This window comes from Haplochromis burtoni, unplaced genomic scaffold (assembly GCF_018398535.1).
Source record: "Haplochromis burtoni strain Fernald_Lab_line unplaced genomic scaffold, NCSU_Asbu1 Contig_26, whole genome shotgun sequence".
Lineage (NCBI taxonomy): Eukaryota > Metazoa > Chordata > Actinopteri > Cichliformes > Cichlidae > Haplochromis > Haplochromis burtoni.
Window position 1 is genome coordinate 162,054 of NW_024582387.1, and position 27,607 is coordinate 189,660.

The 27,607-nt window shown below is 40.3% G+C and overlaps 1 protein-coding gene across 1 annotated transcript; it reads left to right on the forward strand.

The window, feature by feature from the left end:
• The first annotated feature begins 1,958 nt into the window (after positions 1 to 1,958).
• ippk (inositol 1,3,4,5,6-pentakisphosphate 2-kinase) lies at positions 1,959 to 27,607 on the forward strand. Its single transcript, XM_005917791.2, has 14 exons — positions 1,959 to 2,229; positions 8,219 to 8,278; positions 11,936 to 12,031; positions 14,788 to 14,854; positions 14,961 to 15,079; positions 15,554 to 15,643; positions 18,367 to 18,425; positions 20,125 to 20,197; positions 20,706 to 20,858; positions 21,171 to 21,291; positions 21,838 to 21,973; positions 22,062 to 22,164; positions 23,095 to 23,186; positions 23,726 to 27,607. Exons 1-14 carry the CDS (start codon positions 2,149 to 2,151, stop codon positions 23,940 to 23,942), a joined length of 1,467 nt encoding a protein of 488 aa, XP_005917853.1. The 5' UTR covers positions 1,959 to 2,148; the 3' UTR covers positions 23,943 to 27,607.

The window sequence follows — 27,607 nt, forward strand, 5'->3', positions numbered from 1 at the left end:
ATGTTTCAGCTTTTTATTCGCAGGTTTATCCTCACTTTCATCCTACACAGACCTCATAATTTTAAACTTCTGCACGTTTTATCTGAGTATATACAATAATAACAGCATCTGTCTGTGTGTGTGTGTATGTATGACAGCAAATAACAAAAAACACAATCAGTCTGTTTCAAGTTCAGTTTTATTTATATAGTGCCAAATGACAACAACAGTTGGCTCAAGGTGCTTTATATTGTAAAGTAAAGATCCTACAATAATACAAAGAAAAAAGAGAACGCCCCAACAATCAGATGACCATCTTTTAACAAATGCTTTGGTGACAGTGGGAATGACAAACTTTCTTTTAACAGGAAAAAACCTCCAGGAGAATCAGTCTCAGGGAGGAGCCATCTGCTGCGACTGGTTGGGGGTTGAGGACAGGACGACTGGACAAAGACTGTAGAGTGTCATATTTGCTTTTTTTTGACTGTCAGCAAATCAAAGGTCATTTTTTCGTGATGGTTGCTGGAGCTGAAGGTTGATATCTTTTCCAAGAAGGTATGGCACAAAGTCAGAATAAGTAACACCATAATAAACAGAAATTAAGTGTTACTAACATTAGCTATGACTGCCAGTGTTTACTTTTAAAGGAAGGGTATTGTATTTTTTTTATATATATATATTTTTAAATTTGTTCTTTTTCTAAACATACTTTACGAAGTTTGTAGTGCAGTAAAAATCAGATAAGAGTACCACGACAAATGTTTACTTTAATTAAAGAAACACTTTAATTAAATTTAATTAAACACTTTAATTACTTACAAACATGTGTTTGTAAGTAATTGAACAAGAATAAATTGAACTTCAGCTATGTCATTTTATATTACAGTGCTTTTCTAACTAGGCACCTTATTCTCTTGAGAATATGTTCTTTAAAGATATAATGCCTTTTGGTGTCAGTATTATCACTTTGACCTTCAGATCAATGTATTGAACTTGAAGAAGAGGTCAGAGGGCAATGTTATAGGGCTTGTTGTCAGTTTTCAACCAATAAATCATTAAGCTGACCTCAAAGACTTTGGTGGATGTTAAGCCAAATTTAAATGTATTATTAAGGTGACCCCACTCTAATATTCCTACAAAGTTTACAATCAGAATGAACACACACACACTACCAGAAACATAACCTCCTTATCAGAAGATAAAAAGACAAACTAAACAAGTAGCTGTCTTGATGGAGGTAAAAATAATTTCTGATGCTTAATTTCAAATTGTATGTCAAATAAATGTATTCATTGCTAATGCACTGCTTAACACTGAAATGCATTTTAAATTTGAAAACCTTTTCTGAGATACATGCAGGTACTACTGATGAATCACACGATTTACAGTGTTTTTCCATTTCTTATCCTCTATTTCACGTGTAATGTTGTCAGAAACAACACTGGCGTCTTTACAGTCCTTGAGCTCATCTGTCCAACCCTCTGACCAATCACAGTGGAACAGGCGGGACATGGGAGTACAGCCAACAGGGAGCGGCTTGTCAATGTGCGTAAAGAAAGTGAAGTTGGGCAAAATTAGCAAGAATAAAAACTGAAGAAAGCTACAAATAAAAGCATGTAACTCAACTTTTTTTTTTTTTTGCTTTAGGAAAACTTTATAAAACAAAGAGAGTATATTTGAAGACCAGAATACTTCTCTATTCCACAGGCATCGTCTTACTCTCTAATACTGTGTTAAACACTGGTCAAAAACTCCACTGCCCACTCTTTCAGACATCTCCATACCACCACAGATATGGTTACTTGGATCAACTGTTGTCATCCTCTTCCTCCTTTACTAATCCTCTGTACTTCCTTATTCACCAACTGTCCTCCATCCGTCCTCCTTTATCTGTCATTTTGTCATTTTCTTCATTCATCAGTTCCTCGGTCATTATTGCGTTTGACTCTTATCAGGAATTTTATTTTGAAGTCAGACCGGAAGTGGTAATGTGGGCGGTGACAAAGTCGCCGGGCCGGGCAGCAGCAAGGGTAGTCCGTCGGTTGTGTTGTAGTCTCCTTAAATTACTGCTTGCAGTCAGTAGTGGATCTACAGTTCTTGTATGTTGCCGTGTCGTTGTGTGTCACTTTCTGGCCGTTGACGGGAGCGCACTTGCTGGTCTCTGGTGTAATGGAACTGGACAAAATGGACGAAAACGACTGGAAGTACCACGGAGAAGGAAACAAGAGCCTGGTGGTCTCACACGTACAGGTGAGTCAGCTAGCACAACACTAGACTAGCTTCAGGTTCTACTAAAGCCTTTTCGCCTCGTGCTTTTCGTGGGCAAAATGTGCCTCGGGTCGGGATTGTTTCTACCAGAAAGTTTGTTTGGAGAAAAATGATAAGGGCAGGCGAAATGTCACCTTGTAGGATTTTGTTTATTTTCGGTACATCGTTAGCCTGTGTTTGCTAGCTGAGCCGGCTTGCTAGCTAGCACCAGCTAGTTGTTGAGGCAGTCAGTGAAAAACTGTCAAACAGCAGCGAGGCTAAAGCTTACAAACTACGTATAGAAGAATGCCCGGACACAGTGTGTGGTTGACTGATTGGCGATTGTAGTTAAAATGTAAAATCCTCGGGGTGCTCGGGAGCTAATTTAGCCGTTAGCATCTCTCCCATCTTTCCTTCCAGCAGCTGGAAGGAGAGATACGCAGAGAAGAGAGATACTTTTCTGGATTGCTGCTCGACGCAGTGTCTGCTTAGGTCACTTCCACACAGGTTAATCCGTCCTTACTCACCTGGACAGAGTGGAGCGTTCACTGACGTGCCTTCACCCCCCTCCCCTCCCCGGGGAAGTCTCCTTGAAGGCACTGACCTGATCGTGTTGCCGTTGAGCAATCTGTGAAATCTTGTAAGCATGAATCAGATCGAGGATGTTGTAACCTCCTAGACAAAACATTTACATTGAGGGCTTCCTAATAAAACCGCTGGCACTTGTTGTTCAGGTTTTTGTTTTGCAAATTTAGGGTTGGGTAGGATCGACTGTACATCATATTAGCTAAACGGGCAACCAACTTTGACAGGAGGTTCTGGGCTCAAGTAACTTTGCTATTCACCCTGCAAAAAAATGTATTGAAATTATATACGCATTATACAGTTAATAAAAACATAAATAATAAAAGCAGACAAGAGAAACATTTTCTCCAGGTGCAGAATTAGATCAATGAACTCACAACATACTAGAGCAGACTGTGAGCACACAGTATCCTCAACACTTTTCCATTTGTTTTGCAACTTTTTAGCTTTAAACTAGCTGCAGAAACTATTTTCAGCTTCAAAGAGACATGAGAACTTCCCAAAGTCCTCCTCAGTCATGCTGTGTGGCATGATGGCTTCAGAAGCACTAAACGACTGCAAACATAATACAGTGTGAGCTCAGTTTAATTATTAACTTATTGGGGATATGGGTGTTTAAGTTATTCAGTACCAAAGTATATAAATTAATGTTAAATTTAGTATAGTAAATTAGCTGATAAATGTGTTGGCACAGACAGCTGAGGGGGCACAGTGAGTTTATTGCCCCAGACCCCTGAGGCCTGTGTGTAATGCCTAAGCTGGCGCTGGGTGCTCCACCTTATGAAATCCAGTGACTTTTCCCCCACCATTACAGATTCTTTAAACTCAATGAAGAAATTAAAAGTTCTAAACTGAAGCTTTGTTTTGCACTTCAGATGTAAAATAAGCAAAACTTTCAAGTGAACATTTTGTGGCATTTAACCAGAAGTATTAATTTGAATATCTGTAGATGTTATTGTAGTTCTGATGATTTTCCTTTGGTGTAAATTAGATGTATAGTAGATCATTATTAGATGTATAGAAATAAATATGCAATATTTCTCAGACATGTCTTTTAATTTAAAGAGGGAAATGCTGGTTTTATTCTCAATTTTTAGATATTACCTTTGATTTCTGTTTATACCCCATTTTTGTCAGAGATGTTGGTTGAAACAGGTTGGGTACGGTGGTTGTTGTCTCATAGCATTAAGTTTCCTGGTTTGAATCTCCAGGGCACCTGGGGCCTTTGCATGTTTTCATTTTCATGTATGTGTTTCCTCTTCTCGGTCTAGTTCCTCCTACAATCCAAAGATATGCTTGTGTTTGTTGCCTCTCACCCTGTGACAGCTGGGATGGGCTTCAGCCCTCCTGTGACCCTCTGTTGGATAAGCATTAAGTAATAGGATGGATGTGGGCTCAAACAAATTTGAAAGATAAATCTAAATTAGAGATGTTCACTGCATAAATATGCTTTCCACATGATGAGTTTTGCATTCCTACAGTCAAGTGTCACCAAATGGTAATTCCACAGAGAGTTGCTTAAAGAGAAATAGCAATAGACAGAAATTAGTCATATTAGGGCTGTGCTATATGACCAAAATCTCATATCCCGATATAAGAATTCTATCGTCCTGATAACGATATAAATCACAAAAATGTAACATTTTCTGTAAATTCTGTGAATCTCGGGCAGCTCGTCTTGCGGGAAGTGTTTCCAGCTGCGCTTCATGTAGCTGGACTCCAGTGTTTTAACCAATGCATGAAACTATACATTTTTAGACATAAGTTGTAACAGCCGCCGTTTTCTTTGTGAGTATTTATTACACGGCGTGCTGCGGGGAAAAGCCTGTTCTAACGTTTGTGTCTAAGGTTTTTCTTTTTTTTAGCACCTGGCGGCTCTTTTTTTAAATTCTCATCCGTAAATAGTCTGCTCTTTCACGTGATTCCGTTTATTTTGAAAAGTCTCAACAGGATCTTGAGCTTTATTGTGAAAGGTTTATGTGGAACATAAACAAACGGACAGCGATGGTGTTACCGTCGTTGTTGCTAACCACAACGCATAAAAACGGGCGCTTGTCCCTCGATAGTGTGGTTATATAAAATAAAAGAGAAAGAACTTTAAGAAATTAATATAGCCACTACAGTGACCATCAAAACGATGAAAAATATTGCCGTAAACAGTTTATTTTGCGACACCACGAAACAAACGATAGCGTAAAATGAAACGATAGATGTTTTTATATTGTCATCCGATATATATCGTTATATCGAACAGCCCTAAGTCATATGGATAAAATCTGAGAAATATTTTTTAAACTTTTACACCAAAACCAGGTGAAGGTGCCTGTTTTTGGTTGATCCAGGAATTTAAATACTTGGCAGATCAAAGAAGTTAAACAATATATATCCATCATGTAATATTTTAATACTTGGGCTCTGCTAGAGCAGTTTTGCATGATTCACAGTTTAAAACGGTCCTTATTTTATCTTCAGTGGGGGCCTTGGCACAGACTCTCAGTTCATGCACTGTCTCAAAATAGTTGTTTTAGCTCCTCTCCCTTTACTCTTATTGGCTACCCCACACAAACAGAAGGGTGGAGAAACACGATGGTGGGGCTTCTGTGCTCACAGCTAGAGCTCTGTGTCTGACATGACCGTATAAGGGATGACAGTTATTATTCACAGCTTTTTGTGCACTTTTATCTACATAGACCTTGTTATTTTGAACTGTGGCATCTATCGATCGTCACATCATTTTTATGTTGAATACTCAAATATATTGCCATGATGAGTGAAAAGTTGTTATATTTTTCAAAGAAGATAAGAGAAAAACAAAAAACAAAATGGTAAAACATTAGCTGGTTGTAATTTTTAAAATTGGTCTGTGGCATAGTGGTTAACAGATTCACCTAATATGCAAAAACCCTTTTCTTCATGACCTGGAGGACACACAAACCTAGCCTTAGCGAGCCACAAGCTAGTCCACTCCTAGTGCCGTTCCTGAGCTCGGAAAAATGAGGTTATATAAGAAGTGCATCTGGTATAAAAACTGTGCTAGCTCATCTGCTGTAGCGAACCTTTGGGAAATAAGATTTTACAATTTGCATATCCCAAACTACCACCAGTCAGTCCCAGTCATTAATTAGATTACAGTGATGATAATAACAAAAAAGATTGTTGCCTGTAGTGGCACAGATGTATATCTCAAGAGTTTTCATCATGCTCTTTTCTTGCATGATGGCCCGCCATTGAGCATGAGTGAGTAAAATGTACTTAGGCAGGAATGACACAGCATAACCGTTTGCTTATATTGGTAAGAGGCAGACACACTTTGGATTTGCCTGAACTTCTGCAAAGAGTATTAAGTGATCTGAATTATAAACCTCACAGACACAGGACTCCTAGTTTCTGTAATGACAGTATGGGACCAGACAAAACCAGCTGGATTTGTTCTTGGCATTTTCAGTCATGTGGACAAGTTTTAACAGGACTGAAAAACTAAGCATACCCTTACTGCTTAGAAGAAGCCATGTGCTGAAGATAAATGAATCAGTTACATATGACCATATCTTTAAAAATAAATAAATAAAATGTCACGGTGCTGCAGACCCAGTCAAAGTTTGGACCAAACCTGACTGAAGTGGAAAACTACTTAACTCAAAATAAAAGCAGAAATCTACGTAGTTTTAATCTTTTTTTTAAATTTCTTTTAGTCTGTTAAAATCACAGCTTGCCTGATGAGGCTGTGATGGACATTGATGTATGGAGTTTTGATCTATAAGACTGTGAGGGAACTGCTGTTGTTCAGTATTATTGTCAAGCTGTGCTGATGTTTACCTCAACTAACACACAAACTGATAAAAAGTAAACTGAAAGGAGGAAACCCACTCTGGAAACGAACTAAAACTAAACTGAAAACAAGAAGTCAAATGAAATATAAAAAATTAAAGTAATCTGTAATAGGACGTGCTTTTCATGAGTTTTTGAGATAAAATATTTTTGTGTGTGTGTGTCGGGCATGCGTCATTGTTGGAACTAAGAAAACTGAACTGAAAAGGGCCCATGTAAATCAGTGATAGTGAATTAATAATGAAGTGTGTGCATATGTGTAAATGGTAAATGGCCTATATTTATATAGCGCTTTACTAGTCCCCAAGCGCTTTACACATTCAGTCATCCACCCCTTCACACTGACAGAGGCGAGGCTGCCGAACACTGACCACCACCAGTAGGCAACGGGTTAAGTGTCTTGCACAACGACCGAGAATGTCCAAGCCGGGGTTCGAACCGGCAACCTTCCGATTACAAGGCGAACTCCTAACTCTTGAGCCACGATTGCCCCTGTCCTTTGACTGTGGTGTAAGCGCCCCAATGATCCACACATCCAAGTCCTGCTCCCCTCTAAATATAATTCTGTTTTATTTAACTCTCTAAAAATGGAAAATGGGCCCAAAATCACTACATCTAAGTAAGGGTGGGAAATTTCTCTCCGCTAACACAACTGAGTAAATTAAGTTATGATCGTTTCACAAACTGTTCTGGGACTGTGTTTGGAAAACAAAGAGCTCAGACTTATTAGCGTGGCTTCAAAGGAGTTAGATAAAAGAAGCAGGCTTTACATGCAAAGCTACATCCTTTTATTCAAAGCAGTTCTAACATTAGATGTTTTTTTTACACGTGAACTACGAGGCCAGTTGCTTTTATTAATTTCTTTCCCACGTGTAGCACACAGCAGGTGCATTTACACTACTGAAAAGGCTCTATGTGGTTTAAGCGCTGGTAACGTGTGGGTAGAGTGTGCAGGGAGTGAACATGTGGGTGTCGTGGGCAATTTCTAGAAAATGTTCAGGGCGGTGTTACAACGTGTGAAAAGTCTAAATAACATTGCATCTGTGGACATTTAACTTGAAAAAAAAAATTTGACCCTGGTTATTGAATTACTTCATTAAAAATATAATATTTAATTAATAATAAACAATAAATGTTGATTATTTTATATATTGTTTTTATTATTATTTAGTTTGTACAACATTCACAGTGCAGTAAAATGCATTGTCTGCTCTGTAACTTTTTTTTTTTTGTGAGCATGTTGACGATCAGAACTAAAGTCTCTGTGTTTTCTGTCAGCGCGCTAAGGCGTGTGAATGGGCTTCACTGACTGAGTGTTTGAATGTTTTTGTGCACAGTAACACAAGTCTGAACTTGCACTCCGATGCAGATATTTGGATGCCTACTGCAGTCTTTAGCATTAATTATACCACTCGTGTGTTTTGTTCCCAAACACACTCTGGACTTCATGTTCTTAAGGACTCTTGTGACTTGCACTGACTGGGTTCAGTATTTCAGATGTGTGTCCAGATGTGTCCTCTTTTTTTTTTGTCTTCTTTCCAAAAATGAGCTTAATTGATGCTTTTGATGTCTTTTGCAGCATCCCAGAGTTCTGCGCCTACTCAAGTATCCAGCAGAGGACTCTGAAAACCCTCCACAGGTAATGAGTCTGTTCGCTGAAGGGGTGGAGGGCCTGAGCCTACACTTTTGAGAGCCAGAGAAACATGCACACTGTTGAGTTTATTTCCTTCCCCTTGCATTAAGAGAAAGAATGTAGGCTATACCTTTCACCGAGCTTCCATTGCATACAGTGAGGGATTTATTTAGTCTCTAACTATTGAACATAAGTGCATTTATGTTAGTGCAACAGCTAAAATGTTGTTAAATCCTAACAATTAGAGCTGGGCGATATAAGATTTTTTCATATCACGATATGTTTTTTTCATTTCAGGCGATAACGATATATATCACGATATATGCCAAATAACTATATTTGTAAAATTTAAATGTGCAGTTGCTCACAAGTAAAATGTGAAATAATCAGCAGCTTGTTTTTATTTAAATATTTATTTCCCATAATAAGTTCAACAGGGTAGATGTACTTAAGGAACATGAGACTTTTTCAGATAAATAAAGGCAAATATTGCAAACTACACAAAAGGCAGCCGCTAAAGCGTTTAAGTTTCAAAATAGAACAAACGAAACAGACTAAATTGTCAATTCCACTTAGAAACAAAATATTAATTCTAAAAATAAATCTTAGTTTGTTTTACAGAAGAACAGACAAAACTGACTAACTTTTGTCAATATCAAATAAACTGAGAACTAAAAGGAAATTCTCAATCTCTCCTTGTTGTATAGCTTAGCTTTTCAAACAGTTTTAACAGTTACTTTAGTCTGACAAAAGCCGAATGACGAATTAGCGCTTCCAGTCAGAGACTGAGGCTACGTCCACACGTACACGGGTATTTTTGAAAACGGAGATTTTCCGTTTTCGTTTTAAAAAATAATCCCGTCCACACATAAAGGCAGAAATGAAGGAAAACGCTGCTATGAACATGCCAAAGCAGCAGGTGGCGCTAGATTCCTAACCGTGCAGAAATGTTGGCCAATCAGAAGTCTAGAAGCCTCGGTGGGAAAAAGTAAACAAAGCTGGGGCATAGAAGCAGAACCGAGTCGTATGTGTGGAGGGACAGTAACTGTGTGTATATGTAAGCATTTAAACACTGCAGAGAGTAGAATTAACAGTAACAGTATTGTAGAAATTCATTTCACCGAAACAATAACGTGGCGCACAGTGTGACGTCAAAAAATGCGCACACCTTTGACGCTGCGTTTTCTCCGTTTTTCTAGTCCACACGTAAATGCAAAAACGGAGTTTTCAAAAATCTTCGTTTTCAGTGACCAAAAACGCCGTTTACGTGTGGACGAAAGGTGCAAACGCATAGAAAAATCTGCGTTTTCAAAAATACCCGGGTACGTGTGGACGTAGCGCATGCACCAGTTTATTGTATTTCCAGACTTGCTTTCGGCACAATTTACAGTGCACGCTACTCTGTTTTTGTCAGACTTGAAATAGCCGAAATACCTTCACACTACGGAACTTCTATGGCTCTTCCGTTCGACAATCTCTCCGGCATTGGAACCATCATCTGTTTTCTCTTCGGTCACGCTCGGTTGATTTTTCTAGTCGGCACACTCATTTCCTCCATTACCCGGGCGGTACGGTGGCTGGCTGCTTCCCAAACAAATACACATGTGGCTTGGCACTTGTGCTGTATGTAACAAGTCACGTGACGTGACGCTGCGGCTGTGATTGGTTCGGCTCTGCGCTACGTAATTTGGATTGGCTGTTCTTTTTTTTTTTTTTTTTTTTTTTTTTTAAAGACAAGAGCAGCGAGGTCTGTCGCGATAGTTTAATTTTTCTATCGAGTAAAAATTATATCGCGATACATATCGTTATCGTTCTATCACCCAGCTCTACTAACAATCTACTGGTTCTTGACTTTATGCATGCCCTTTAAAGCTGTACTAACTTGTTCAGTCTGGTTTGTATGTGTAAAATGTCTCATCAGCGTCTCCTTGAGTCTTCGTTATGTCTTCTTTGCAACAGTGTCATTTTTCACTGACGAGCGCAAACACCAAGTGGAAAATAATTGGAGACAAACAAGCGTCTCTGCAAACACTGTCGCATGAATCTCCAGTGTAATGTCAAACTAGCAGACAGAAATACCCCCCTTCCCCCTCCCACCATTGAGTTGATGATGGATCAGTGCAGCCATTTCTGGGGAAATCAATATATAAAAAAAAGTTGGCATGGATCACAATCTACTGCTGATAATTCTGACCTTTGTTAATTCCTGAAACTGATTTGAGGGAGGGCAATGGATGAAATTTGGGTCTGTTGTCTTCAGTTTAAGGAGTTCAGCACTGATTGGCACACTGGTGTAAGCACTTAGTATGTTATATCTGCTGTCAGAGAATTTACAACCTGAAGCAATGAAAACAGTTTACTGTTATCAACACGGCTTTTTGCACATCGGGCTTAACTTGACTCAGCTCTACTTAAACTGCATGCGGTGAACAGTTCACCTCAAGTTGTTTTTTTGTTTTTTTTAAGTAGAAATAGTATTTCACATTTTCTGCTTTTCTTGGGGGTTCTTGTCTGAAAAATATCAAACTAACCAGTGTCTGTTTTTTTTTTTTTTTTTTTTTTAATGTCAGCTCACGAAGCTGGTCATGAGCTGCCAGCTGATGGACAGAGTAAATGAGGCTGTTCGCACCTGTTGGCTGACTGAAGTCTGCCTCACAGCCTTCATTTACATGGAGATTGTAGTTGTTTACATCTTTGTCAGATTGAAGATTCAAATGCAAACCAAAGTGTGGCCCCACATCCATGCCCAAAATTCAAATTTATTTCATTCCATCAGATAGAATGTCAGGACCGACTGTTTCCAACGTCTAAATCATGAGTCATACCACAGACGTTAAATAGGGTTCAAAAAGTAAAATAAATGGTACAAGCAGCTTAAGCTTGCATTCCTTTAACTCATATGTCAGCTTTAAGTCTTGTTAATAAACAGAAGGGTGTTCATTTTTTAAGGTGCTACCATATGAGCGTGCCCTGTCACAGTTAGATCCACCCCTTGCTCACCACAACCTGGATAACACTTCCCGATTTACCACAATTCTGAAAAACTAGTTCATGCATTTATTTTTTAGTATGGTGGTTTTCTGCTAACTGAACCATTTAGCTTTTAGGAAAAAAAAACTGTATGAAAACATGTAGGTATATGGGTGTTAAAATCCCAGAGCCATCACCATGGTGGAGTTCAGGTTTCACATTACTGCTGGTTCTGGAGTTAATTTATTTTTCTTTTTTTAATCACAGACTTGGTTTATTTTAGAAACTTCCTCTTTCATATGCATGAGCTCAAAGCTGATTAACTAGCTGGTAATTTAACAAAATTTCTTTTCTTTTAAATCTTGCATCCTGTTCCTGTTGGCAGATGATTTTTCTGCACAGACTTCTCCATTTCATGCTGCACCTTCAGTCAGTGTTTATCATGGGTGTGGCTGGTTTTGTAGAGAGTTCTACCTTTAATCCTCCAAAGCTCACACTTCCCGGCTGTTTGTGCAAGTTGGAGGAAAATACATCACTGAACAGCAGCACATCTGTTTGACTAACAGATTCATTATAATCATATCTGATTCCGTGACACTCGAGAAGCGATTAAATATCTCTCCTTTGCTGTTAAAATTTGGCTTTAACTAACATGATATTACCTGCCTGTCTTTGTGTGTGTTTGTCCCCCAGACAGCAGAGCAGGCTTACAGGCAGATCCAGAACATTGTTGACTTTAGCTCCAACGTGATGAGCAGCCTGCTTGGGGAGAAGTTTATCCACAGCGGGGTAAGATGGGGTCAAGTCTTTTACTTTCAGGAACACTGGACTGATTTAGCTTTGCATCACTGAGGATGGCGAAGGACCTGGATCACAGAGGGTTTAAGGATCAGTGGATGTCCTCGTTAAAATATGTTGCCTTTTTCCTTTTACTTGTTGTAATAAACTGTAGAGGAGAACATCCAGTATGGCTGTGCTGCCGCTTGTCTTCATCTGCTGGCTCAATGTTAGAGCATCCCCTCTGTGATCCAGGCTCTTGTGATTCATTATATATATCCTATAAGTTATAGCACTGGTTTGCTTGCCCGTGTTTGTAAATTGGAGTGTGTTAATGAAAATGTGAATGCATTGTTATTCCTGAACGACTCTTTGAAAATCATGACCATCCCTAGACCCGTGTCAGGTGCTCTACCAGAATTATTTATCTTGAGATGTTTGGAGTGTGCTGCGGGTGTCAGGTGATATGTTGTAGTGATTACTAAGGGCTGCTCGATTATGGCAAAAATGATAATCACGATTATTTTCACTGAAATTGAGATCTCGATTATTTGACGATATTTATTTAACCCTTTAAGACCTACCATAGAACCAAGTCCGCCAGAGCTTATATTATTTTTTTACATGTTGTAGTGCCATTTGTGGGAGCATTTCAAGTTGCTATACATCAATACAACTGTTATAGCCCATATTTTAATAATATGTATGCATTAAGTCCATAGTAACTACATTAATTGCAAAAAAGTGCAATAAACTACAAAAAAATTGAAAATCGTTTTTGTTTTTTTACATATATTTCTACTTGGAGAAATTTAAGAGGTTTATCCCTCAAAACTTTAAATACAAAAAAGTTGCAAAAAATAGTTTACAACAACAGGAAATTTATTTTGAGTGTCTTCATAGTTTTATTTTGGAGATACAGCAATTTTTATATACTGCAGGAAAAACAAAAAAACAATCCTATGATGCAAATTTGCAAAGAAAACAGCAGTGCATCAAAATAAACTATTTCCAGCAGTGCAATTCGAGTTCTAAGCATCCCAGAAACTATTCAGAGATAAGTCAAACATGACTTATAAAAACACCAGTATAGGCTTTTAAGGCCTACAAGTAAAAAACTACATTTTCCGCGAAAATGACGTCACTTCCGGTTTCGGGCAGGAAATGGCGGACATGCGATAGTTCGCGCTGACGTCTGTTTCACTGTGGGAAGTGTTACGAACAGCTGATCGGATCGGCAAAGCGTGTTTCTGGAATATTATGTTTTTGTTCCTGCAAGCGCTTTTTATGCAATTTTTGCAAAGCTTTATGTGGAAGGAAACCGTGACCGAGGACAAGCTGATGGCATAAGATGTAAGTACAACTCCTCTGGTTTCATATGCAAAAAATTATTGCGCTAGCTTACATGCGGTTCAGGTTCTACAGGGATTTAAAAATAGTTACACAAAACGGAGCGTGCTGCTCTGACCGGCTTTAAAGGGTTAACAATAACAATGTATTGAATAATGACTTTAAAAAATAATATAAAATAGTGTGCAAATACTGATAACAGTGCAAATGTTTGCAATATAAGAAATAAATGAAAAATGTAAACATCTATGTTTAGTGAACTTTGCAGTGTTGCTCTGTGGTGCAGCTACGACACCATAGCAAAGTTTACACACTGTGTCTACTTGATCCACGTCTGACTCCGCGAACCCATAATGTTTCCACACCACTGAATTGTTTTTTTTTTTACCTCTCTTTTCAACCAACGGCAGTCACTCTCCTCTCCAAATAACTTCTGCTTAGCTTTCCGAGCTTCCCTCGGGTCCTCTTAATTGTTGTGACACGTGTTCGAAATGCAGAGAGGTGCGCTCGATTTGCCACACGGAGCAGCGCGAGAGTAAAGCACGAGGGAGGGGCTAATAATCGGCTCAGTCATTTTTAATGATCGTTGAAAGCCCAGATCGTAATCGTGATTAAAATTCGATTTATTGAGCAGCCCTAGTGATTACCATTTTACACTTGTGGAGACATTACTAATTAATGAGACTTGATCCATCTTTTGTTCAGAAGAGAGACCAAAGCACGGCTCGCATCTGTGTTTGTGAAGTCACTTTAGCCATTCATGAGAGCGGCAATTTCAGTTATTAGTGGCCTTTAATACTTCCTAAATATAAAGTAATGCAACACTGTAAAGAAGTAGATGTCTCATTTATAGCAATGACATATCTTTGCTAAAGCAACTGTGACTCCTAAAGACAAGACTATCAGAACATTCAGAAATCATGAGATAACAATTTTCCAAACAGAAACGATGCCTAAAGTTGCTTTATTTATTTTTAAGTGGACTGTTTCACCAGTTTGATCTATTCTGAGCTGCATCATAAATCAGATATTCCAAAAAACAATGAGTCAGTGTTGAGGTCTGGAGGGCTTATACCACATGAGCATCATTCCCTGGTCAGATGATGCTTAACTTTACATGTAAAAGCGGAATTTGTCCTTCTTACATTTATAGTAGTGTCCAAATTCATGCCGTTCCTCACATGTGATGGTTATTAAAACGTGTTAAAGCAGTGTTTTGTATGATTCTTCGGTTGTGTATTATAGGAAGGATTTTTATTAGGGTGTTTATGTAAATGTTCGACATTGACTTTGTGACACCAGCCTGCTCTGCATGCTATCGCTTCCATGATGAACTTAAGATAAGCACGCTGCCTGGAGTTAGCGGTGCTTTACATAGATGTAGCAGCAGCTTAACAGATGCTTTATTTTCCATACAGGAAGTGGTTAAACTGCCTCTCGAGTTTGTGCGGCAGTTATCAATCAAAGTCCAACATCAACGTCCAGGTGAGACTGAAATGTTTATCGCTTGTTTCGACTTGTGATAGTTCTGTAACGGCACAATGAGCTGCAGTCAGATTAAACAAACGCTCTGTCTTTCTGTGTGCGTCAGCGTGGCGCTGTGATAAGGTGATGGACATCTACAGTGGGTGTGCGCTCTGTCTGCCCAACCTGACGTCTCCAGCCCTCCACCAGCCGACACACACTCCCCCACTCTGCATCGAGATCAAGGTAAACACACACACACTTGTGGTAGTCTAAGCCAACTTTGTCCCTTTGTACATGGTCAGGGGTTTTCCTTCAAACAATAAAGGTCACACATCAAAGACTTTTTGTCCTTTACTGCAAAAGAAAATCCTGGATTGTTATCGAAACTTGTATTGAAATTTTTTTTTAGATATTTTGTTTATTACACGTCCAGGAATAACAGGGCAACACACAGACTTTTGTTAAGTAACTCACATTCATTGTTGTAACTAATGCCCCTCCAGATATTTCTTCCTGAAAATAATAAAGTTAATTAGATTTGGCTTGTTGCTAATTTCAGTTGAAGCTCAGTAATAAAAGTGATGTTCAGCCATAGAGATAGAAATCTCGTGGCCAGGACCTACACCATTGTCACACACACAGTGATCGGACTAAAGTCACATGAGGGTGAGTATGAGTGTGTGTGTGTCTCACTCAGCTGATGTTTTGTGTTTTCAGCCTAAATGCGGTTTCCTGCCATCCCCCAAACATGTCAGCAAAGACATCAAGACCAAAGTGTGTCGCTACTGCATGCACCAACACTACAAGGTAAGTACAAAGACACAGCACAGCTACAGAACAGCATGATGGGAAATCAGGCATATTTTAATGGATGTTTATGGGCTGAAATCAGAAGTATAAGAATCTAATGCCCTCTTTACTAAACATTACCGTGTTTTGTCCACCTCAGCCTGTCGTTCTTTATTACAGCCCACGAGGCTCTTCACTCCATAATGAGTCAGTGTTGTAGACTCAGGACTTTTCCTCCCATCGTGCAAACACAATGAAATTGCAGCTATGCTAACCTCATAATGGGTGTGACACTGAAAAACATTTAAAATGATAAGACATTTTAAAATACTGGAGGATAATTGTTATAAAAGAATAACTAATGAGGGTGCAAGTGCATCAGCAGCCGTACACTATTGCACAGAAAGTGTAAAACAACAGCAAAAACTATAACATGTATGTGTGTTGCATATAAAAGTGCACATATGGTTGTAGCTGCTGGTACAGGCGACTCTGGGTTTGTAAAACAGAAAATGTTGTGTTGCTGTTATTTCTCCTCTCTGTCTCTGGTTCAGACAGCATTAAATTCAAATCCTTAAACTTACTGACTGCACAAAGTTGGATGTCCTATTTCCTTAAATGAAAACCAGTATTCAATTTAAAAAAAAAAAACTAAAGTGGGCTGGATCTGTGTGAGTATCAGGTTAGCTCAGCCTGAGTTTACGTGAAGTCAGGGAGTCAGGAAATAAAACAAAAAAATACTGCACCCTGACTTATTGTTTTAAATAATTGTGATCATTGCCAAAATCGATCAGCTCTATGAGATGATTGTATGTGTAAGTAATTCCTGTGAGCCGAACGCTCAGGTAGCTCATCCTAAAAAAGTAAACCTGCCTGAGCAGGTTTTTTTTGTGTTCAGTTAACTTGTTCATGTCATGTTTTGTCAAACTTCCCGTTGGATAAGTGAAGCTTTGATGCCTTCAGAACAGTGTGTGTGCGTGGCTCCACTTATAAATAAAGCGACTGTGTGCAGATCCTCAAACAACCTTTTTCATCCATCTGATTTGTGTCTGTAGCTGCAGTGAAGTAATCAGCTGAAGGCAGTAACTTGTTTAAAAAAACAAAAAACAAAACACTGAAAATGTGAGCCTTTGTTAGATGATCACATGATCAAACAGAGGGAGTAAAGAATGAAAGCTGCTCCAAATAAAGGTCTGTTATCTTCTGCTGTTCAGATGCACAAAAGCCCTGATTGATCGTGGCCTGGATGGGCACACCTAAAGTCTAATGCTTGTTTTGAGCTCGAGCTGGGGAAGAGGATTGCAGATGGTGCTTGTTGTCGATGGAGGAAGTGTACAGAATATCCTGTCCAAACAGTCTGTGGGTCACTGTTACTTGTGCTGCTGCCGGTCTGTCAGGCAACTGCAGAGAAGACAAAGTTATAACCTACGAAGAGCTGAACTGAAACGGAGTGTTTTAAAAATGGACAGTGTCTACTGCAGCCACAGTCGGCCACACGTGTCTCCGCTCTGAAGAGGTCAAAACTCCAGCAGCACCTGTAATAGCAGCTCACAAGCTGAAATGCGTCACTCAGCCATTAAAGGTTTTCTGCATCCTCTGAAGTGCTGCTGGAGGTTTTCACCTGATCAGTTTATTTTCCCCCCTGAGCATTTTGGAAGTGGGTCATGCTGTGCAAGAAACCTGTGTTCTGTTTCAGCATGGAGTGATAGCATATAGATAAAGGTAGCACACACTGAGGTCTACAGATACTGAGAAAAGCAAGTTTTAAAATAGATTTTTAGTTTTCTTAGAATTAAAATGCGAGCTCACTTTGAAGTATAGAGTAACTCGGTCCTTTTAAGCTCTATAAAACTGTTCAGTTTTCTCTTTGGGGTCAGTTATTGATTATGAAGATTTCAGTCCTGTTTCTCACTTGTGACTAATGATTTTGTATTCTGTTCTTTGTTTGGCGGTCAATCAGTCTGTTGTTCACTTACAAAGGCCCGTTATTCCAAGCTACCCCATATCACTTTCAAAGTGTTACTACTGAAGCACATGGATACAGGAAGTGCCATGAGGTGCTGGGGAACGGGTTTCTGGTAGTCTACATCTTTCTAAAAGGCAAACAATAGAAATTAAGTCCGTCCCTCCTCTCAGTGGTTACCAGCAGCCAGCAAGATACTGAAGAAAACAGATGATCGCTGAATGTTGCCACTCAGCACTGACATGATGTATTCATGCTCTTTTACAGTTGTACGACCCGTCACAGTCTTTTTAACGGTTAACTGCTTCCTTTTACCTCCGGTCTACAAGACGAGAAGGAATTTTATCTATCCCAGGTCCCATCCTCTCTGCCAAAGTTGGGCCTTTCTGGATCATTAGATTCTTGAAATGAGTCTCTGCTCTAAATTGCTAAATGACGAGAGACCTGTTTTTAAAGCAGGAGTGTCAATCACGCCGTCTTAGAAGAGAAACAGAACCGGCAGAACAAAGAACGGTGGCAGTTCATATTGCACACTTCAGAACAAATTTACAAAGACCACCATCCTTCAAATGACAAAACAGCAAAAAAAAAAAAAACCCAGAACAAAACCGCTCACTAACTTTTAAAACACATGTTAATAAAAATCTGAAGGTTGATCTCATCAAAAGTTTAGGACTAGATTTAGTCTAGCCCCATGAAAACCCGCACCTGACAGATGTTTGCTGTTTCTGTGTTGCTTCTCTCTGTTTGACATTTCTCCACTCTTCTGTGTCTGCAGGTGGCCAACGGGAAGTGGAAGAGACGCAGTTTTTACTGTCCACTCGACCTGTTCTCAGGGTGAGACTCTGCAGCGTTTAAGACACAGCTGCCTTTAGTGTCATTTACCATTCAATGCCATTCAATGTTTTCTTCAAACATTGCAGTAACACAAAGTGAAGGAAAAATACTTTGGTTATCTCACAGTTGAAGTGGAATGATGCATTCACTGTGCAGCCAGTCCTGTTTGTGAGGTGTTTGTTGAAGTGTGTTATCTGTGCCGCTCATGTTGTGGTCTGGAGCAGCTGTGTGAAAGGGCGGCTGAATAACACTGTGGCACTCCTGATTGGATGCTCGCGTCCCCACTTTGTTTAATATTCCTGACGTGATGGATGGAAAACATCTGGCCACAGCTACGAAGACTTTATCAGGCCCTTTATCAGAAATTCGTGTGCTATGAAGTGAAGGGTGAACACATGGGCTGATATTTTGATGAGTTGAAATGTGGGCCCGTGACAGCTGATGATGCCGGCTTTGCACGATGATGGCTTTGGATGGAAAATTCCTTGTGTTGATCTGTTTACTGTGTGATGAAGTGTCTAAACATTAGTCACACACATGGGCCTGACATTTCAGAGTACACGTGGTTTTCCTCTCACATTTTTCTACATCTCTGACCTGACGCCAAACCTGCTGATTTTTCTTAATGTGGGTATGGGAGGGTAAAAAAGCTTAAACCATGGGAGTAACCTCCTAATTTGTTGTGCAGTAAAAAAACTAATAAAGATAAAGAAACGTTAAAGTGAATTGCTTGAACAACAAGCGACATTAACAGTAATTGAGTCATTTTTTGTGATTAAAATCATCATTACTTGTCGGGGACAAAAAAAAATAATTAATTGTAGTGAAAAAGTTGTAAATAAGGGAGAAGCTGCTTCTTCCCTGCGAGGCCTCCAAACAGGCTGACTTGTTGAATCTTTTTCTACTTGTGCAGTCGTGAACTTCAACATTTAGCGTGCTAAGCGAGGCCTGTGGAGTCTGAGATTAGCTCTTGGGTGTTCTGCACACTCTGACCTCACGGTGACTTTGCTGGGATATCCACTCCTGGAAGATTGTGGATTGTAACAGGAGCCCGAATGCTCCAGACCAGGAAAGTGATGAAACCTCTGCTTTTATGGAGGTGCCCACACTTGCCTCTATCAGGTCGCCCAATAACGTTGTTGTGCCCCCTCACCTGAATTCTGCTCATACACCTAAACTATAAGTTGCACTAATTCATGCAGTTTGTTAATAAGAAACTTAAATGGCCATATTACTGATAAGTTATTGCAGAGTAAGCTCAGTTTACTTACTCGGTTCACAGATGTTTATCGTGGTAACCAGCACCACTGTGCAGGTCAGACTTTGGGAAGGTCTCCTAGTGTCTCTTTGAAACTAAAGAAGCTGGTTTTAAAACAAGGTCCTACTCGAAAACAGCAAACAAAAGGTCACTGATTCACTTCACAGAAAAAATGTCTGCCGCTGGAAGACAAATGTTTTTGAACATTTATAACTGTGGCTACACTTCTCTGATTGTTCTATGTGTGGGTGTGACTATGGATAACGTGAGAGAGCAAGTGTGTTTTTATTAATTAAATGGAATAGTGAACCGACTTGAGCTAACCCAACCCCAACACCTCAGCGTCTTCCTAACATGCAGACGTTTATTTTCCGTACTGCAGATCCAGCTCTTGAGAATAAAGCTTCTATTTCTGTGTTGTTGTTGTTTTGTTTGTTGTAGGAACAGACAGAGAATGCATTTTGCCATCAAACACCTGATAGAAGAACCTCAGAACAACTTCAAAGTATTCAAGGTGAGTTCAGTCACACTCATACATGTTTAACTTGAAGTCTTTGTTTTTATGCGGCCTTGTTTTTACTTCTAGGAATTTCACCTTGGAACTATTTCAACATAAATAATATCCTGTTTTCTAAATATTTATGCTGACTGTGATGAGCGTGTTTACTCTTTCACTGTGAGAGATCAATAGATCAAAAGGTGAAAGAAGCCTGGAGCACATCACTGTGAACGAACAGGAAATGTAAGCTGAGGGCACGCCTCTCTAAGAACAATTGTGTGATGGAGGTGAAGTCATTGGAAAAGGCTCAAAATGCAGTAACAGAAAAAAGAGTTTGATCTAATCCAACTTCTAAATGCACCACAAGCATCGCTGGTTAAAACTTTGGCCTCGTGTTTTCATGAACTCATCCTCAAAATGTCTGAAATAAAGAAAACCGGACAGTCGGTATCAGGTCTGTGTCATCTGAGGTCACTTAAGCAGCCACAGTAAAGTAAGTGTGTGTGTGTGTGTTTTTTTTCAGGGCGGTCAGTGTATTTACAGCAGTAAGGAAGGTAGCGACGAATCGCCGGACATGAACTCTCTGCTGCATCATCTCAGACCTTACTTCCTACACGCAAACAATCGAATGAACAGTCACGTGACCTGCAAAGCAGTCCTGAACGACTTCATTCAGGTAAAGGCACACCTGAATAAATCTGCTGCAGTCTTACACTGGGACTATTCATTACATACAGACTAACAGCATAGTATGCAGGAATTCATAAAGTTCAGCATGAACAGAACTGAAACTTTTTACCTTTTAAAGGAGGATTTAATTTAAAAGGGTGTGCTGTTGTGTGTGTGCCTTAAAAAAACGAGCTTTATTTTTCAGCAGTATGGAGATTTATTGTGTATGAGCATTTTTCTTTTTAATGTACAGTACACACAGTTTATAAATCCCATCCTCGAGATTTTAAAATGCTGACCCCCCACCCGTTGTCTGCAGGTCCTGGTGAATGCCCTGCTGAGCAGTGGAGGAGGAGATGGCGGTGTGGTGGCGGACAGACAAGCGGAGGGGCGGAGTTTCTGTGAGGCGAGCATCTTCAACAAAGAGAGGATTCGCCATGGTCAGGACCTTTCTTTTCTTTTGGGGTGCAGACGGGTTCACTGATCTTAAGTAGTCCAACATTATCAACACTATTTTTTTTTTTTTTTAGTTTTCATCCACAGAGCTGGAGCAGTCCCACCATTCCCGTGTTAATCACATGCCTGATTTTTATTTTATTTTGTGGCCTTGCTAGCAGTGCAGCCTGTTGTGTTTTAATTTAGCTACACTCCGAGGATTAGTCATTAGTCATTTTGGTATCAGTTCAACTATTTATCAAAAATAACAAAATTAAATTACTGGCACTTTTAGTATTACAGCTGGTGTAATACGGTGTTACGAGATTGTGCAGCTGTGACGGCCTCCTTCAGAAACCTTTGGACTGAAAGCAGTGATTGTTTTCTCGGCACAAACATCTGAATGTGATTATGTAAATGTGCAAAACAGAAAAACCTGACTCGCTTTTTTTTTTTTTTTTTTATGCTGCGACTTAAAATTTTATAAACCCTGATATTAGACCTGATGAGAACAGACTGTGACCTTCCTTTGAACACGTCTGTGTTTCCAGGTTCTCGAGGTTTACCCAACGACAGTGTTTTGTTCAGGATCCTTCAGACGCAAATGTTGGACACATTGGACATCGAAGGACTTTATCCTCTTTACCGCCAGGTGGAGCAACACCTGCAGGACTTTCCCAAAGAGAGGTAACCCCCTGTTATTGAAGGAAAATTTAAACTGGGAAAAATAAACTTTGGTTGCCTGGTCTCTTACATCACTTCCTGTTTATGCCAGGACCCGTCTTCAGATAGAAGGACCGTACAACGAAGCGTTCTTGGAGAAGCTGCAGAAATGTCCGGCAGAGGACGACGGCTCTGTGGAGTATGCTGTTGCAAAGGTCAGAGCCCTGGAGACGAGTGTTGGTGCACTGTTTGCATCAGTTTCACATTAAAACAACAACAGCCACCAAAATGCTTTACTGAAAATGAAACACAGAAGTAGAAAGGACCAGAGAGCAGAAACGTGATATACAACCTAATCTTGCCAGACTATCAGGTGGAGACGGGACCACTACAAGCTCGAACAGCCACACTTACAGCTGATATACAGTCACGCATGTCTTTGCACGGTGAGAGGAAAACTCAGGCAGATGTATCTGCGACGACTCTGAGCTCAAAGGTGTCTGAAGCAAGTCGTTCTGTGTACTCAAGGTGTTGTTTTGACCTTTTGGAAGTAGAAGTTGTCTCAGTAATGTCAGCTTTGCTTCCAAACCTCCTCCTGTGCATGTGCAAAGTGACACTGCATTACAGCTCCATTAATCACTCAGTGCAGAGTACCATCACTATCATTGTCTCTGGCTTCTCCCACCAGAGCACTGCAAAAATGTCATGATAAATGACAGTATGGAAATACACTTACCTACATGTTTGCTGAGTAAAATGAGGAGACGTGCATGCCAACACCACGTTCACTATAGTGTTTCCAACAGTTTAGTTTTAAATATTCGTTATTGTAATATTGGAGTATGAACTAGACTTTAGAGATAAAATAACCGAAACAAATAATGAATGTAGCGGGCGTGTCCCTGGTTTTAGTCGTTAAGTTTCATAAAGCGTGTCATCACATGAATGTGGTTACTGAGACACGACAGCGATTCAGCTGTGAAGTTTTTCCCAGCACAAAACTGGATGCTGGGGATTGAGTTCCTACTTTTGTGTGATTAGTTTCACTTTCATTGGAGACGGTGAATCTGTGTTACCTGACTTAACAAAAGTCCTGCCTACATAACGATATTCTAACAGCTCTACCTGCTGTGTTTCTATTGTAGGTGCACCAGTACCGTGTGGCCATGACAGCCAAGGACTGCTCCATCATGGTCGCCCTGGTGCCCAGCAGTGAGGAGGAAGAGGACAATGAAAGGTGAGAATTCAGCTGTGCAAGTAGAAAAATCTTTTCTGTAGGTGAAACAGTGACGCTTGGATTGAGAGTTTCCTCATCAGTGAGTTTGAAAACATGTTAAACATGTGAAAAGATTAAAAAAAACAAAAAACAACAACGAACAGCTGGACGAAATGTTGTGCATTTGTTGGCACTAGGAATGCATAAAGTGTCTTTTATAAGAATCGCTGATGGCTCTGTTTACTTGAGGATGTTCATGTGCACAGATTCACATCAGGGTTTAGTTGTAGTACTTTATCTATGAATAATAGTCAATGACAGCTTTAATTAGACTGTTCATTTAGTAATGAACAAAAAAAGAAAATTGACTCTTGAATGCATCGTTGAGTTTTCAGCACAGAGGTCTGGAGTAGGAAGCTCCTTCACAGGTTTGTCCTTTGATTTACAGATGTGAAAATAAAATACTGAGAAAGATCAACACTACTGTGTATTAGAGAGTCCAGCAGGTGGCGCCATCAGCTTGTCTTTCTGTTTCTAATCCTCCTCCTTGTCTCCTCCAGTCTTTCCAGTCAGAGGCAGCTCAGGGACTTCAGACCTCCTGCTTTCTCCTATTCAGCCTCCATCCTGGATTTGGACCCGAAGCCGTTTGACAGCATCCCCCGCCAGCTGCGCCTGGACCAGAAAATTGTCACCTGTTATCTGAGGACTGGCGGTGCCTTGCCAAAGGGCCCTCTAAGAGAGAAGGAGGACTGCACGCTGCTCTTCCACCCCATGTGAGCGCCCAGTCTGAGTCCTGAAGAGGAGGATAACTGTGGCCCTGATGCCTCTGATGAAGAGGAGACGCAGTGTTGGTGGGATTTTGACCACCCTCAGCGCAGAGCTGCAGCTCCTCACTGCACTTCTGTTGCTGCTCTGCACGAGGTCACCTCTGAATAACCAGATATTTGAGTGACTTCCAGGTGTTTGTGTTACTGATACAAGAGCATTTGTATCGCCCCCATCGGGAGGTGAATTCGAACATCTGTCATGCTTTATTAGAGCGTCTCCTGCTTTAACAAAGCGTATGGTGACAGTTAAGAATTAACCTCCAGATTGCCGCATGTGGCAGTGCTGCAGAAGACAGAGAAGAGGGGAAGTGATGGAGAAGCAGGTTGTTGGGCTGATGTCAGTTCATGAATGTGGGCGTGGCTGTCCTCTGATGTTGAGAGAGAGGAGGTGAGGATCTCTGCTTTGCTTTAATGTCACTGGTCTGAGGTTTGATTCTGAGCAGGCTTTGCTTCTGAGCAGGCTTTGCTTCCGTGCTGAAAGAGGTGGCGTGGTGTTTGGTCATAAGCAAAACGCTGCCTCCCTGTTTGTCCCAAACCCCCATTGGTTTAATCTGCTAAATATATGAAAGGTCAAGCCGCAACACAAACCTTTCAAAGTGGATACAAGCAAAAAGCTGTGTTCATGTCACTCTGGAGCCACTTTCATTTTCAAATTGTTATTTGGCTTCATAAAAATGGACTCACAAGAGTATGTGTGCTAATTTTGGTACATGTGTCCTCTTGTGAAAGTTTAACTAGATTTATCAGAGAGGTGATCTCTTGCATTTCTGCCTCCACTCCAGTAAAGTTGTGTTGTTGATGCTCACAGTCGGTCTTTTATACAGGATAAGAGGAGTAAAACAAAGGTCTGGATGGTACTGTTTGATTAAAAATAATATCGTGTCTGAGAAAATGGAAAAAAGTTAGCAAAACGGATTCAGTCTACAGTCTGATGAGACTGCGTCAGCAACACTGAGCTTCATGATGTACTCTGATAAAGGCCCCGCTGTACCTCAAAGGGTCACTTTACCTGAGCTGAAAGCACATTACTGCTGCATTTCACTCATTCTAACATTCAAACTAATTGTTGCTCTGTAGAAATACAGAAACCTCGAACTTCAGCGTCCTCGTAACGTGGACTCAAGACTCTTCTGTCATCGGATGGAGACACTGATGCATGATCATCACGCGTGTGATCATACACAGAGCATGTCTTTCATTCAGTCTGAGTGCTGCGATTTAACTGAGCTGAAAGCTGAATTTATGAGATGAGTCATTCACTATAGCAATGATGTGATCATAAAGAGAAAGTAAACAATGATTACTTTTCCTTTGCTGAAGCGAGTCTTGCTTCTCAATAATACTTCTGAACACATAGTCATGCATGTGTACAGTCACCAATCTGTTGCTTTTCCAGCTTTACACCAAAATAAGCTTTAACATGCTAAAAAGAAACTATATTTCTATATTACCACCACCTTTAATTCTGCCATACTCAGTTTCAGGATTCTATGAGTGGCATGTTTCCCTCTTTAAAGTCTGTAGTTTGATTTTTACTGAATTTCACTCAAAGACTTGACAAACATTTAAGTCTGTCCACCCAGGAAAGCATGCACTGTGCATTTAATTAGGATATTGATATCATGCCATGCAGGTATTGATCCAATACCTGAGTTCAGTAAAGAGACACTCAGAATCAGTCATTTATCTGTGATAAATAAAATGACAAATACATCTATAACTATAGATTTACCGCAGGACCAGGACAGAACCTCATTAATGTAAAGAAAATTTGCTGGCATGAAATACCTTCATGTTGTGAAGTGCAGAGCACTTCCTGTCAATGTCAGCTTTTTGTTTTTGACTAGAAATGCAGCTGGTGTGCAGAAATGTTACCTTAACTTTACTAATAAATAAAATATTATTAGTTTCCATTATAATGAAGTAAACCAGCATCCACAAACTAGTGCCCAGTCATTGAACCCCTGCTGTTAGTGATGTTTCCAAGGCGTTGCATGTTACTCTGCAGCATAGATTTAATTCAAGTCTGCAAATGAAGCTCTGTGTGGCCTCTCGGCTGCACAGAGGGGGTGTTCAGGGTTTCAATGTGAAGCAGGGGAAAGTTGCAAAGGCTGCTGGGTAATAATAATAATTATAATAAAAATTACTCTTCTGACAAGCTGAGCTTCATGCTGCTGCTGGTTTTTGTGCCATAAGTGGCTTCTTGTTGTCTGTGTGTGCATCCATGTGCCTAAATGTTCTGGTAGGACTGGAAGCTGAGGGGGGGTGCATGTGAGTAAACTGTTACAGGCTGCGTTCAAGCGGCGGCGATCCATGGACGCAGCCATGAACTCTCAGTACCTCAAACTCCTGAAGAATCTCGACAGGGTCATGTGACGTTTGAGTAATGATGTGTTCAGGAGCGCTGCAGGTTTTCCAGCAGTGCCAACAGGCTTCAGATAAACTGGTAACACTTGACTTCACTTCCTGCTTCCACTCTCCACCTTCAGATGCCTCCATCAGCCAGTCTGAAAATGAATCACACTAAGAGTCCTCCACACTCCATTCCTCCTCATCGCCTATCAGAAATTCTGTTAAATCCAAACACTAAGCTGGATTCAATCAAAGTCCGGCTCCCTTTGACACACACCTGGATTTTTGGGAGGAGGAGAAGTTGAAGGTTGGAGAGTGGACAGCAGTGAACTGAACCAACCACTGATCGTTTTAAATGTTGCAATGAAGACGCCCCAGGCAGGCAGGGCAGCGGAGCGCGGTGAGATCGAGGAGTGTCCGGACACCTACACATGTATACCTCTTCCATTGATGCAGAGCAAGTTCTGCATCTCCACAGGATCGAGAACTGAATGTCAGGCAGATCTTTCTAGTAGACCTGAGCAGAGTAATTTGGGCTTCCATCTAATGCAGAAGAAAAGATAATCGGGAATAAACGGTTACCCTCTGCATTCATTTTCACTACAAAGTTCTCATTTTTCACTCTTTAGTTCAGCTCGAGTGTGAAGTGGTTGGAGACACTTGGCACCAGTAATAATTCCACTCACATGAAGGTTAAATTAATTGGGATCACAACCGTTGACCAACTACATGTGCCTGTCTGATGACTTTCTCGCCCCTCTAGCAGCCACTGATGTTTGTTTTAAGATCGAGCTTCAGTGCTGCGTCTGTGAATAAGCGTTAACGGACAGCAGTTTGTCTACAAACTTTCAGCTTTTCATAACTGCCCAATTTTTATTTTTGTTGTAAGATTTAAAGAAGAGAACTAACACTATAACCACTGGACGAGGTTGCATTTATCGATGGCCTCGGTGTGAAGTAAAAATCATACTTTTCGGTCTGTAAACAACCTTCTAACCGTGTCCAGACCGCTTTGTCTCACCCGTGAGCCGCAGCCCTGCTGCTGTCTGAGCGTTGGCCTGCAGAAATATCACAGCACTGTGATACCGACAGACTTGTAATAACTGTGTAAATAGCTGAGAGAAGACAAACTATCAGAAATACAAAAGGTGACACTGCTGTCTGGCATTTTGTATTTAAATTATTTATTTTTGTAGATTTTGACCCGTGAGCTCTGCTGTTACAGTCGTGCTCTTTCTATTGAAATAAAGATTTCTAAGAGAC

What these genes read in the sequence shown, in the direction of transcription:
- ippk (XM_005917791.2), top strand. Translation starts at nt 2,149, where the DNA reads ATGGAACTGGACAAAATGGACGAAAACGACTGGAAGTACCACGGAGAA. An exon ending in TGGTGGTCTCACACGTACAG is followed by an intron (nt 2,230 to 8,218) that starts GTGAGTCAGCTA and finishes TGTCTTTTGCAG; the next exon opens with CATCCCAGAGTTCTGCGCCT. An exon ending in CACTCTGCATCGAGATCAAG is followed by an intron (nt 15,080 to 15,553) that starts GTAAACACACAC and finishes TTGTGTTTTCAG; the next exon opens with CCTAAATGCGGTTTCCTGCC.